Here is a 13,971-nt window from a genome sequence, read left to right as displayed (position 1 = left end):
GCATCCTCTTGTCTGCTACTCGGCGAGACAGTTACAGCACACCGTGAGGTGACCAGGTACGCGATCTGGTCACGACTGCGGGTCCCCGAGCTCCCCGACTCCGAACGCCCCCAGGTGGCCCAAGCACTCTGCAGCAGAAGCGAGCCAGCTAGGACGTACCATTTGAAATTGTAAGGGCAGAAAGGTCTTGCATAAACAAATAGTCTGTGTTTGTAAGGTCCCTCCTCTTTCGCTTCCTAACCTCAAATTCCATCAGACCCAATAAAGTGAGAAATAGGATTGTAAATAAAACGGAGCGAGTAGGTTCCGCTTCCTCCCCGATCGTGAGAGAGGCATTGGTACTTTCTCTTCTCAGTTCCCTCTCAATAATGGTATGGCTAGCGGAGGGGAGAATAGAGGGGCCAGGGAAGGCCTCAGGGCTCGGCGGCTGGTACTAGTGCAGAAACACCCCTCCTGCCGCGGCGCTGTGGTACCACCCGCTGTCCGCTGATTGGCTGCCGAGGCCCCGCAGTCCGCCTCAGCCCGCCGCGCCACCCCCAGTACATCTCTGGCCGCCGCGCCGCCTGGCTCTCGTATTCCTTGTTCTCGGCGGGTTGTGGGGCCTCCGCGCCGCGGCCGTTAGTCATGTCGGGTAGGTGACTCCTTCAGCGAGCAGCGGCAGCGGCGAGAAGGGCCTGGCGGGGTTGGGCTGTCTTCCCGCCCACCGGAGGGCCCTGAGGGGAAGCCTCCGGCCCAGAGGGAGGCTTGGGGTTGGGGGGGCGGCCGCGGCCGCCGCCATGTTGGACTGGAGGCACGCACGCTCCCAACGCTCTCCGGCTGCAAATCACGGCGGGAGCGCCTCGGGCCTCTTGTCTTTTGACCCTGTCCTTGGAACCTGAGGAGACTTGCCGTTCCCGGGGGAGGGTGTGTGTGAGTCGGGGGGCGGAGGCCATCTACGCCATCGTAGGGGCGGGGGGAGCTGAGATGAGAGCATCAGCCTGAGAGAAGCGGTGCTTCTGGTTCTCCGCTCCGCCTCGGATCTTTCAGCGAGGCCTCGGGCCAGTCATCTCGCCGCCTCGTACCTCAGTTTTCCCATCCGTGAAGTGGAGCTGGGCCTGCCTGACTCACCCATTCATCAGGTGGGGGCCTTGACGCTCTGGGAGCCCTTTCAAAGGACGTTGCCTTACACGAAGTCGTACTTATCGTTATTCACTCTGCAGTAACCACCTGGATTTGAGCCGGGGTGTTTGCATAGTAATTCAGCTTCCTCTTCACCCTCCTGCCATTCGTCTTCCCCTCCAGTTTATCTCCTGAAAGAGCTTGAAAGTGAGCGTTGTCCATTATTGATAAGTTGCTGTAGGTGTGTGGCATTTCCCTTAAAACAGGCAGACCAAAGGCAAGGCATCTCCCCCCTCACCCACCACGAAGCAGTTAACTTGGCAGAGGCCACCCGTTGTGTGAAAGAGAAAGAGAGGCATTGGTCTCTTCAGGACAGCCAGTTTGAATCCTGCTAAACCAGAATAAAAAGTCTAGCACATGGATGTCCTCTTGATTTAGCAGACCTGGCTGATCACACAAGGTCCTCTATTGTCAGGCTGCATCATGGGCCGCAAAGACCCAGATACCTATCCACTTGCTACTTCGTGAGCGTTAGATACCACTTTTCTGCTGGAAATACAGAACGTTGCCTGAGAAGCCGTGTGGTTGAGGTGAAACATATGCCTTTTGCAGTCTTACATTTTTAATAAGGGCAAACCTGCCTAGTGTTATAAAACCAAACAAAAAAACCCAGGTACCCAGTCTTGCAGGATAGAAATGTGTTACTAAAAGGAAGCATTGATCTGAGGAGACTACAGATTAGTGGGAATGATTGGACAGGAGCATGGTATACATTACTTAGATTAATGTTGATATTTAAGGAGCCAGGATATTGGTTTGTTTTTGATGGGTGCCCATCTACTTTATGTAAGATGCTATAAACTGCACTTCCTTCAGTTTCTGGTTAATCCTTGCTCAAACAAGGAATCATTTCTTATTCCAAAGTAGACATTGGTACATTACAGGACACCTTCACAAGGGTGTATCATCTACCCCTGGTTTAAACAGAAATTAAAACCCAAATTTTAATGGATTCAGTGCTCATTAAAAACTTTTAGCCTGTCTTCATCTTTAACATAATTATTAGTATAAAACAGTGGCTTCTGTGGAAAATTGAAAGTTTTAGTGGTTTGCTATTTGTAAAATACAGGCTTTTTTGTGTATCACATTAGCATATAACCTGGCTTAATGATTAGTACTGATCTTCAAGTTACTAAGACACCAGGTATTTGTTATTTTGTAATCTGAGTTTTTTTAAAAATACCGAAATTGGCTTTTTGATGTGTAAAAAGGACTACTTATTAGATGCTTGTTTTTAAATTAACAATTAAAGCTAGACTCTTTAAATTCTTAGGCTTGGTATACTATTTATATGTTTTGTAATAAGTGTATAAAAGTAATACCTTTGACTTTGTATAAAAATAATGCTTTTGACTTGTGCTTTGATGAATGTTTATTAAAATCCCCTAAACGACTAATGCCATTAATAATTTTAGTTAAGTCCTTTAAGCATTCCAGACTACACTTGTAAATTTAATATATCAAATTGACTCAACCACTCCAAAAAACCTAATAAAACATAATCACTTAAGTAATCAATAAATCAAAATTGTAGAAATTGTAAGTCAGACATTCAAATACTGTTTACAAATGTGAATTATCTAACACCTTACAAATTCGTATTACAAATACAATAACAGTTATACACATAAAAATTGCAAAGTCAAGATAACTGCTCATTCTGGCAGTATGGCAGACCACGATTAACTTGGAAATCTATCTACAAAGATTCCAAAAAAATGCAAAAACTAAGGGCAAACCCCCACTGCCAAAAATGAAGTAGAAGCCAGCATGGTAGGCAAAGAACTAACTTGCCAGGTACCCTGGAGAGGAAGGTGTACACTTCTTAGAGACCTGGGTTTTATTGCTCAAGTAACTACGTAAGGATTGGAGATGAAACATACGGATCATTAATGCCAGGTAAAGAGAACTGAGACACTTAACATAAATTCTAGACTTAGGTGTTATGGAGTTCAAGGACCGTATGTTCTGTGAAGGAATTAACTGGAAAAAACCTTAGTACCAACGTAAGAGATGACAAGGTAGCATGGACATTTAGGCTCCAGGGAACCTTAAGACAAATTAACATAAAAATGATTTCTGGGCTGCTGATACCCTTGGTGTACCTGTTAAAAACGTGAAAAATCTTTTCTGGAGGAAATTTCACAGTTTAGATCACAAGAAATCTCAGATAAAGCAAGCCTTGCAAAAGATGTGTTCACAGTAAAAAAAATCACAGAGCTTTAGGAAACATTTCACCTAAATGAGAGTCACTGGCAAACTGGATTAAAGCCTCTAACAGATTATCTGAGAAAATATTTTTGTTTAAAATTGTTAAAAAAAAAAAAATGAAGGAATCAACCCTAAGATCAAGGTGTTGACTGGGCGCGGTGGCTCACACCTGTAATCTCAGCACTTTGGGAGGCCTAGTCTGGGGGATCTCCTGAGGTCAGGAATTAGAGACCAGCCTGGACAACATGGCAAAACCCTGTCTCTACTGAAAATTAGTGGGGCAAGGTGGTGGGCATCTGTAATCCCAGCTACTTGGGAGGCTGAGGCACAAGAATTCCTTGACTCTGGGAGGTGGAGGTTGCAGTGAGCTGAGATCATGTCACTGCACTCCAGCCTTGGTGACAGAGCAAGACTGCCTCAAAAAAAAAAAAAAAAAAAAAGATCAAGATGTTAATAAAACAAGCCACATAGATTTGAAAAATAATCAAAATATTTAGAATTAGAAAAAGTGAGTATGTGGGATAGCAGACCTAGCAGAAGAAAGAATTACAGATATGATGGATGTGATTTATCTTTCAGATGTGGAAGATAGATGTGACCTTCGAGAATTCAATTCAGGGGGATAAAATATGAAAATGAAAGATTCAGGCATGGTGGCTTATGCCTATAATCCCAGCACTTAGAGAGGCTGAGGTGGATGGATCGCTTGAGCCCAGGAGTTTGAGAACATCCTGGACAACATGATAAAATCCCATTTCTACAAAAAAATACCAAAAAAAAAAAAAAAAAAATCAGCTGGGAGTGGTGGTGTGTGCGTGTGATCCCAGCTACTCGTGAGGTTGAGGTGGGAGGATTGCCTGAGCCCAGGAGGTCAAGGATGCAGTGAACTGTGATCGAGCCACAGCACTCCAGCCTTGGTGACAGAGTAAGACCCTGTCTCAAAAAAAAGAGAAAAAGATTAAGAAATGTGGGAAATAGGTTAAGAAGTCCTGTCATACATCTAATAAGAAATTGGGGAGAAAATGGAGGAAGAATCAATAGTTAAGAATTTCCAAAAGAGATGTACATTTTGAATTGAGCACTAGATTTAAACATGAAACAAAAAAGTACATTGATGTTGATGTGAAAATGCAGATTATAAAATACCAATAACCTACTAGGGAAAATAGGCAGCAGTGGTATAATTGATAAACTAGTTCAATACTTCAAGAAGCTGGAAAATAATGAAATGATCCTTAGAGTTTAGAGAGAAAGTAAATATTGACCTTGAATTTTCTTTTTTTTTTAAGAGTAGCTGGAACTGACAGCAGGTGCACATTGCTTCGCTCAGCTAATTATTTAATTTTTTTTGTAGAGATAGGGTCTTTGTTGCTCAGGCTGGTCTTGAACTCTTGAGCTCAAGCAATTTGCAAACACCAACCAAAAGGTAATTTTTTTTCTAAGTTATGTTACTAGCCAAAATAAAGTTCAGATATAATGTTGAAAGGAAATTCATCAGGAAGATAGGCCTATACTTTTATGTGCCTAATAATATAGCCTCAAAATACAGAAAACAAGCTGGGCGTGGTGGCTTATGCCTGTAATCCCAGCACTTTGGGAGGCTGAGGTGGGCAGATCACCTGAGGTCAGGAGTACGAGACCAGCCTGGCCAACATGGTGAAAATATAAAAACTAGCCAGGCAAGGTGGCGGGCACCTGTAATCCCAGCTACTCAGGAGGCACTGAGGCAAGAGAGTTGTTTGAAACTGGGAAACGTAGGTTGCAGTGAGCCAAAATCACACCACTGCACTCAATGCTGGACAATAGAGTGAGACTCTGTCTCAAAAAAAAGTATGTATTTATAAAACAAAAATGACAATTGTAAGAACTTGACAAGGCTATGTGGGAAGTTTAAAAAAAAAAAACCTCTTTGTGTAATAGATTAGGCAAACAGTAAGAATATGACCAAACAGACTAGACCAAACATTAGTAAAATATTAGTGATACAACTAAGCATAATATTATAGACTGATAGAATTCACTTGAAATTTAGAAACTAGTTAATTCTTTTCAGGCATGCAGGGGACATGTGCCAAGGAGGAGAAGCAAAACAGCAAATCCAAACAAAGAACAAGAATAATAAAATACCTTTTCTGGCTGCATTGGAATATTAGGAGAAAACAAGAGAGAATCAAAACTATACACTTGGAAATTCAAAAGCACTTCTTTTTTTTTTTTTGGGGGGATACGGAGTCTTGCTCTGTCGCCAAGCTGGAATGCAGTGGCGCAATCTAAGCTCACTGCAACCTCCGCCTCCTGGGTTCAAGTGATTTTTCCACCTCAGCCTCCCAATATTTTTTTATTTTTAGTAGAGACGGGGTTTCACCATGTTGGCCAGGATGGTCTCAATCTCTTGACCTCGTGATCCACCCGCCTTGGCCTCCCAAAGTGCTGGGATTACAGGCATGAGCCACCGTGCCCGACCCAAAAGCACTTCTAAATGATTAGTAGGTCCAGACGAAAAGCACAAGTGTCAGATAATCACAATGAACAGTTGTTTGGGATGCCTTAATTTATAAACTGGTTTTCTCTGATGAATATAAAGCATCTGCACTTTATCACTCAAGGGTTTCTACTAAGGGCCAGATTTACTAGTCAGTATGCTTATTTCTGTATCATCTTGGAGTTTTTAAGCTAGCTAGCTAAAGAAGTTAGATTTGTAAGTTCAGAGGGCTGAAATGACTAGGTTAAAATTAAGGGCCTTACTGTTAGGTTTGAGATAGGGTTACAGGACTTATGTGCTATATCCTACTAAAATTTTGCCTGAACCTAAAGAAAATATGTTATGATCATACTTTGTCACTGGGAGAACCTACATCCATGCTTCAGGATATAGTTTAACCTAAAGCTTCATGCATCCCCAACTATCTTATTTTACTCATTGTTTACCCCTCATAACCGTTTTCATCCTTTGATTTGGGAGAATCTGATTTCCTGTAATTTCATAGAGGCATCCGATCTCTTAATGGTTTAATTAGATTGTATATTCTTTTTCTATTTTTCTTATTTGGTTGTTAGCTACACTCTAGCTATCTTATTATCATGGGCCTGGCAGTGATGTGTGATTTTTTCTTTTTCATTTCAGCTAGTTTTATGCCCTCAATATTCATAGAAGTAGTAGTTTGTGTCAAGATTTCATTTAATATTCTTTTTTTTTCCGAGACAGGGTCTCCCTCTGTCGCTAAAGCTGGAGTGCAGTGGTACAATCATGACTGAACTGCAGCCTTGACCTCCTGGGCTCAAGCAGTACTCCTGCCTTGGCCTCCCAAAATGCTGGGATTACAGGGATGAGCCACTACACCTGGCCTTCATTTACCTTCTTAAAATTAAGCATTAAAAAAAATTTCGTTCAGTCTAATTGGAGATCTTTACTGCAGAAAAGTAACAAATTTGGTATCACCCACTTATATTCAGTGGCAATATTTTCATATTATAGCTTTATATAAATTGGATGAAAAAGTTTGTTACAGGGACATAGTGTATAATTAAATTTTAAAAAGAGAAAGTTACTGAGACCCTGTCTCTAAAGATTAAAAATAGCTGGGTGTGGTGCTGCACACCTGTAGCCCTAGCTATGCAGGACGTTGAGGCAGGAGAATGGCTCAAATCCAGGAGTGAGCTGTGATGGCACTACTGCAATCCAGCATGGGTGACAGGAAGGTTTCATCTCTTAAAAGAAAGAAAAAGAAAGTTACTAATTTCATAGGTTTTAGGTGGGTTTTGGAACGATTTGACAACAGTTATTTTTGTTTCAGATTGGGGGAGGTTGGGCCTAATGGCCAGCAGTTTGTGAATTAGAGCCATTTTTTGCAGTTGCGAAAGTGTTTTGTATAAAATTGCTCTTATGCATCACATACTTAGGTCATTCATTTGACTCCGAGTAAAGCCTAAAGGATAGATAAATAGAACCTCTTTAGTAATTTTTGATATGATTGACATTTTGAAGGATTGAGAAAAGCTCATAGCTCAAATTCTTTTTTTTACATGTTCCCACCTCCACCCCCCACCTTTTTTTTTTTTTTTCTTTTTTTTGAGACAGAGTCCCATTCAGTCGTCCAGGCTGGAGTGCAGTGGCACAGTCACAGCTCACTGCAACCTTGACTGCCCCTGGATCAGGTGATCCACCTCAGCCTCTCGAGTAGCTGGGACTATAGGCACATGCTACCATGCCCGGCTAATTTTTGTATTTTTTGTAGAGATTAGGTTTTGCAGTGTTGGCCAGGCTGGTCTCGAGCCATTCGCCTGCCTCAGCCTCCCATAGTGCTGGGATTACAGGTGTGAACCACCGTACCCGGTCCCTTGGTAGTTTTCTTTTAATTGCTAAATTGAAGCTAGAAGCAGATATTGCTGACTTGATATGCCAGTTGGCTGAGTCCCTGATAGCTTGGTAAAATCAGAATAGAACAACTAACTTAGCTGCTTTTTTTTTTTTAGCAAGTCTTTGGAAATCTTTTTGTTGGTGCTGACAGCCACAGCAGTCCAATACAGTGGAATGGTGTATATCTTGGGTGGTAAGGATATACAAGTAGACGTAATCCTGGGATGTCACAGTGTACGTCTTTCCCCTTTTTGGACCTGATTAGTTTAACATGTCTTTTTGTATATAATGATAATGCTGCTTAAGCTTTTGAGTCTGTTTAAAGAATGGATTTTCACTGATTTACATTTGTCCACTGGGTTCTTGTGACCCTCAGCACACATGTAGAATAGTAGTTTCCTAATATGTAGCTACTGTAAAAAGTAAATACTATTTGTACAGATTTCTCCTTTCATAGTATTTAATAAGAGTTTTTCTTTCTGCAGTTTTTTACACTTTCTTACCATATTTCTTCTATATAAGCTAAAGTCAGCCTTTGAAGGAAGTAATTTAAAATAAGATTTAAAATTATTTTTATGTGTTCTAGATTCTGGAAGTTACGGTCAGTCTGGGGGTGAGCAGCAAAGGTAAAGTATGCATATCTTTTAATAATATGAAAGGGTAGAACTGAGATGAATTTTGTCAAACTTCTTCTCTTGAGACTTGATGTCTGGATGTTATAGTTAGTTAAATATTAGCTTGTCACAGAATAAAGAGAGTCAGCTTGTGTAAATGGGTGCTATAAAACATTTATTCCTTTTCCTTTTTTCTTCTTTATGTTTTGAGACAGAGTCTTGCTGGGTACCCAGGTTGGAGTACAGTGGCTATTGATAGGCAAATCATAGTGTACTTGATTTTCTGGGCTTAAGCCTTGAATTCCTGGGCTTAAGCGATCCTCCTGCCTCAGTCTCCCAAGTAGCTGTACTCTCCACTACAGCCATGTGCTACTGCACTGGGCTTCTTCCTTAAGTCTGTTTGCATCAATGAACATACCTCCTAGAGATTAGAACGAGTCTCCTTGGTATTGTAAAGTTTATGTTTTCTTTAGGAAATCTCTTAGAAAAAACAATTATTAAAGGAATTTAATGCCAGATACTGTGACTCATGCCTCTAGTCCCAGCACTTTGGGAGGCCAAGGTGGGAGGACTGCCTGAGGCCAGGAGTTAGAAACCATCTTGGACTATATAGCCAGTCCTTGTCTCTACAAAAAATTTTTTTAAAAATTATCCAGACATGGTGGTGTGTATCTGTAGTCCTAGCTACTTGGGAGGCTGAGGCGGGAGGATCACTTGAAGAGTTCAAGGTTGTTACAGTGAGTTATGATCTTGCCACTACATTCCAGCCTGGGTGACAGAGTGAGACCCTGTCTCAAAAAAAAAAAAAAAAAAGCAATTGAACTCTTATTTTTTAGAAGAAGCATTGTATGATGGTATATAATATGCTAATATGTTTTTTTCAGAGCACATTTTTTTGAAGTACCATAAAAGAAATATTTAGCATTTTTTAGTGTCCTTATCATGCTCACAATAAAAAGAAAATTCTATTTTTATGTGACTGTATATGTGCAGTAGGCTTCTCTTACCAGAAATACAGCCTTCTACTTGTATGATAAATGTTTTACAGCTCAGTGTGAAATATTCAGAATAGCATCTCAGATATCATCAAATTTTAAGCTTCCTGAAAACAAAACTGATTTGACTTTTTTAATATCATAAGGTAGTGTTAACTTCCCAGTAGGCATCTAGCAGAATGTTTATTTAATGAAATATGTTTTCAGAAGTTAAAGAATCTTGTTAGCATTTGATAGCTTTAAAATAATAAAAAGGTTTTTTTGCAAATGTTTTCGTTTTCCTTGGATATTAGAAAGAGTATAGATTCATAAAGTTTGTTTCTGACTTGTTAGAGCTTATATACTATTAAATTAAACTTCATATCCCAGAAGGGTACATTTATTTAGTCAGTCAACAAATAATTTATTGAACTATGTGCTAGGCCCTGCTACAGCACTGAGGAGATACAGTGTAATTTCATTCTGTGATTGTACTCTGGAGATATACATGTCTCTAATTACTGAAGCATTTAAACTGGACTTCTAGGGCCACCTTGTGCATCTTTTAGGAAGTTAAAGACATTTATCTAAGGCAAATAGTAGGAAAAAATTCATCTGTCAAGATATAACTGAGTAAGGTGTTCATTTTTGTCAAGTCATCATTTTTGTGTTTCACGTATTTATTATGGGTCTTGCTCTATAGTTTTTATTCCCCCCCACACCCAAGCATAATTCTCTTGGAATTTTCTAGCTCTGATGAAGTTTCCTTTATTTGTAGGAGATTGTCAAAACAAAACTTTGGGTATTTGTTCGACATTCAGGAGATCTGGGAGTGACTTCTTTTATTTCTTTAACAGTCTTTCATCATCACCTTTCAATTCATACTCTAGAGACAGGCAGATTGATGATTTCTCAGCAAAGAAGCTTGTATTTCAGTTGAAAGTTGAAAATGAAGGCAAGGTCTTCATTTAAACTTTTAAATTTTAGCATATTTCTTTCAAGTACTACATTTTTCTTTTGCAGTTATTCTTCCTATGGAAATCAAAGCAACCAAGGCTATGGACAAACACCACAAGTAGGTTGAAATATAAATTATATTCTTCATAAGTAGTTATTTTTATCTTAAGTAGGTGATGAAACTTGAGTATTTACCTAAATTTCAGAGCTATTCTGGCTATGGGCAAACAACTGATTCCTCTTATGGACCGAACTACAGCGGTTACTCCAGTTATGGACAAAGTCAGTCAGGTTGGACTAGTTTGTTAAATTTGTTGTTTCAGAGATTGAAAAATCAGAGCCTTCACTAAATGATATACTCATCTAATCTTTAGGTTATTCACAGTCCTATGGTGGTTATGAGAATCAAAAGCAGAGCTCATATGGCCAGCAGTCATATAATAGCCAGGGACAGCAGCAAAACATGGAATCATCAGGAAGGTAAGAAAACAGTAAAGTACTGACATTGTTTTGGGCAGTGGAAATAACACTGAATATTAAAGAGATTTAGCCAACAAAATCTTAACTTTAAACCTTTTTTTTTTTTAAGAAAAGTTTTAATGGAGTATGGATTTCATAACTGTATATTAAGGAGAATATGGAAATAGCATTGTCATTTGATTCTTGTGATGTATTTGTAAAATCATTGTTTAGCTGTAAATTGATATACTTAAAAATGTTAGAAAATTTTGAACCTCTGTTTTATACCTGAGATTAAATAAAAACCTGCCTTTAGTATGAGACTTCTCAATATCTACTTTTTAATTTCTATTTTATTTTTGAACCATTTGAATGTATTACGTCAGGGACAAAAATATTTTTTAAAAGGGTCAAAACTTTCACAATGTATCAGATACCCTAAAAATGTGTTTTATTTGTTGATATATGTAGGTAAATATTTATCGATAAATTTCAGGTTTTATAAAGTTTTTTTACCTTTCAGATTTGAGGAGCCTGTACTTAATTTTATGCTCTTTACTTAATAAAAGCAAGTTACTTTTTAAAAATTGTGCTTTATATTTTCTGAAATGCTTTTGCATTCTCTAATGTAATTGATCTTCAGATACCACTATGAAATAGTGTCAGTAATTATTCCCATTTTACAGAGGTAAAGAAATTATTCCATCTGTCAAGTGACATGGCTAAAAACTGAGGTCTCTAGTCTTTTCTCTCTACAGTGAAGACATTTATTCTAAGTAAAAATTAAAAGCATTTAGGAAAGATTTGTGAGGTCAAATTACCAGGCTTACAGATATGAGCGTTCTGAAAAGTAGAAAGTAGAGTACAAATATAGGGAATAATATTTAGAAGGCATACTACATTAAGAGAAATAACTCTTCAAGCCTTGTCGGTTTTAAATTTAAGGAGAATCCTTTTATAAATTATGTATTTTTGGGAGCATGACCTATAAATGTAGTCTGAAAAGAAATGTTAAGTTTGACTTGACAGTCATTTTAAAGTACTAGGGTTTGGACTGTGGTTATGTTGTGCTTTTGATAGGGAGTTAGGGAGCATAATAATCTTTTATTAGATTGTTCTGATCCTCTAGTGAAGAATAAGATGTAACTATTAAGTTATGAGATCTTTTTTGTCCCCCTGCCCCTGCCACCCAGCCCATTGTTTTAAATAAGTAAACCTGTTGGAACTCAAATCCATTTAAGTGTTCCCTTTTAACATTCCCACCTTGAGAACATCTAATTAATACAGTCATATTGCTCCGAATTTTTCTTTTGAATTGCTAGAATAAGCAGTCTCATTACCTAATAGACTTCTCAGATTAAAAAAAAAAAATGGCATTACAAAGCAAGTTCCTTTAATGTTTTCTAAAATTTACTATTACTGAAGATGTTTAGAAGACTGTACTATAGGCTCTAAAGATAATTGTAAGAGAAGAGATCTAAAAATATTTAAACAGATGACACTTGTTAAAATTAAGTAATATAGAGCCTTTCAATGTAACTATTAAAAGGACTCAGCTCTTGTGGCATGTTTATTAAAGAGTCAGGGCCGGGCGCGGTGGCTCAAGCCTGTAATCCCAGCACTTTGGGGGGCCGAGGCGGGTGGATCACGAGGTCGAGAGATCGAGACCATCCTGGTCAACATGGTGTAACCCCATCTCTACTAAAAATACAAAAATTTAACTGGGCACGGTGGCGCGTGCCTGTAATCCCAGCTACTCGGGAGGCTAAGGCAGGAGAATTGCCTGAACCCAGGAGGCGGAGGTTGCGGTGAGCCGAGATCGCACCATTGCACTCCAGCCTGGGCAACAAGAGCGAAACTCAGTCTCAAAAAAAAAAAAGAGTCAGACATATTACCTTACTTTGTAGCATCTTTTACTTTTTTTTTTTAATTCAAGGAGATAGTGAAAAACCATAGTAATTTTTTCCTTTCCTACAGTTTTCAAAGATACCTATTTTCTTTTCATATGTGGCACCTCTTCAGTGTTGGCAGGATTGTCTCTTGAAGGGGATTTCAGGAGATTGCAGATAACTAATTACCATGAGAAGGTAGTCATAAATATGGTTAATGTCTAACTGGCAGGACTCTTAGATCAGTTTCAGTCAACTTGCTACAGCAAATGTAATCTCTCTATGAAGTCTCTCAAGTTCTCCATTTCTATTTAGCCAAGGTGGAAGAGCACCTTCCTATGACCAGTCAGACTATGGTCAACAAGATTCATATGACCAGCAGTCAGGCTATGATCAACATCAAGGCTCATATGATGAGCAGTCAAATTATGATCAGCAGCATGATTCCTATAATCAAAACCAGCAGCCCTATCATTCACAAAGGGAAAATTACAGCCACCACACACAAGGTAAGATTTACTGACCTCTATTATTATTATTTTTTCCCCCTCACAGAATTATTTGTATGAATTTCTGATTAAAAGAACCACATAGGATTTCAACTGTTTATAAAAATTTAGGATGACCTTGAACATAGGTTCCCTCTCATGGTGATCAGAACTAGTTTATCAGATTTCTACTTCTGAACTTGGAGACCCCCAAATGGTCATGAGTTTTTGTTGGCTGATTATATGAATTTCCTTTGTTGTCTCAGTGAACTCTGATCATTTTACAATACTGCTGGTACCAGTAGTTGAATGAGTAAGTCAGTGAGTAAAAGTGGAAGCAGATTCACTAAATATCTTCTCTCAGTTTGAAGATTCAGTTATTCCTTGTCTATGCTTGAGTTAGATTTAAGTGTTTCTGAAATGAAGAAAGAGTTAACTTTTAAGATTGGGGTTGTGCTTTTCATCTAAGTTATTAAGGTTTTTGTAGCTAAGGTTATATTTTAATTCACACTGTTCCACATTACTGTTCTGCTGTGTCACTTCAGCAGAATGGAATTTGACACTAATACAATTCTCAAAAACATTTAATTCCAAATGATTTTACTATGACTTTCATTTGAGTTCTGTATGCATGTGCCATTTTTTATAAGGATATGTGTGGCCTAAAGAGCCACTTAAGATTGTTATTTGAAGCCTTATAAATGACAGTTGTTATTTGTGTGTAATATTTTCTTTTTTGTAGATGACCGTCGTGATGTGAGTAGGTATGGAGAAGATAATAGAGGATATGGCGGGTCACAGGGAGGAGGTAGAGGGCGTGGGGGATATGACAAGGATGGAAGAGGTCCTATGACAGGATCAAGG

The 13,971-nt window shown here is 38.9% G+C and overlaps 1 protein-coding gene across 2 annotated transcripts in view; it reads left to right on the top strand.

The window, feature by feature from the left end:
* Positions 1 to 538: 538 nt before the first annotated feature.
* TAF15 (TATA-box binding protein associated factor 15) overlaps positions 539 to 13,971 on the top strand; it is a 34,486-nt gene continuing 21,053 nt past the window's right edge. Inside the window, exons 1-7 of one of the 2 annotated variants that reach the window (XM_012445424.2) lie at positions 539 to 631; positions 8,313 to 8,352; positions 10,338 to 10,389; positions 10,478 to 10,553; positions 10,646 to 10,751; positions 12,935 to 13,128; positions 13,850 to 13,970. In XM_012445424.2, the coding sequence (XP_012300847.1) occupies positions 625 to 631; positions 8,313 to 8,352; positions 10,338 to 10,389; positions 10,478 to 10,553; positions 10,646 to 10,751; positions 12,935 to 13,128; positions 13,850 to 13,970 (596 nt within the window). In that variant the 5' untranslated portion in view covers positions 539 to 624. Of the gene's footprint in view, positions 632 to 8,312; positions 8,353 to 10,337; positions 10,390 to 10,477; positions 10,563 to 10,645; positions 10,752 to 12,934; positions 13,129 to 13,849; position 13,971 lie in introns of both variants that reach the window. The other variant, XM_012445423.2, reaches the window with a different exon arrangement.

The sequence above is a fragment of the Aotus nancymaae genome, unplaced genomic scaffold (assembly GCF_030222135.1).
Source record: "Aotus nancymaae isolate 86718 unplaced genomic scaffold, 86718_ANA_hifiasm-v0.15.2.pri h1tg000018l, whole genome shotgun sequence".
NCBI lineage: Eukaryota > Metazoa > Chordata > Mammalia > Primates > Aotidae > Aotus > Aotus nancymaae.
Note: the sequence above shows the minus strand (reverse complement) of the source record. Positions and strands in the feature narration are given on the sequence as shown.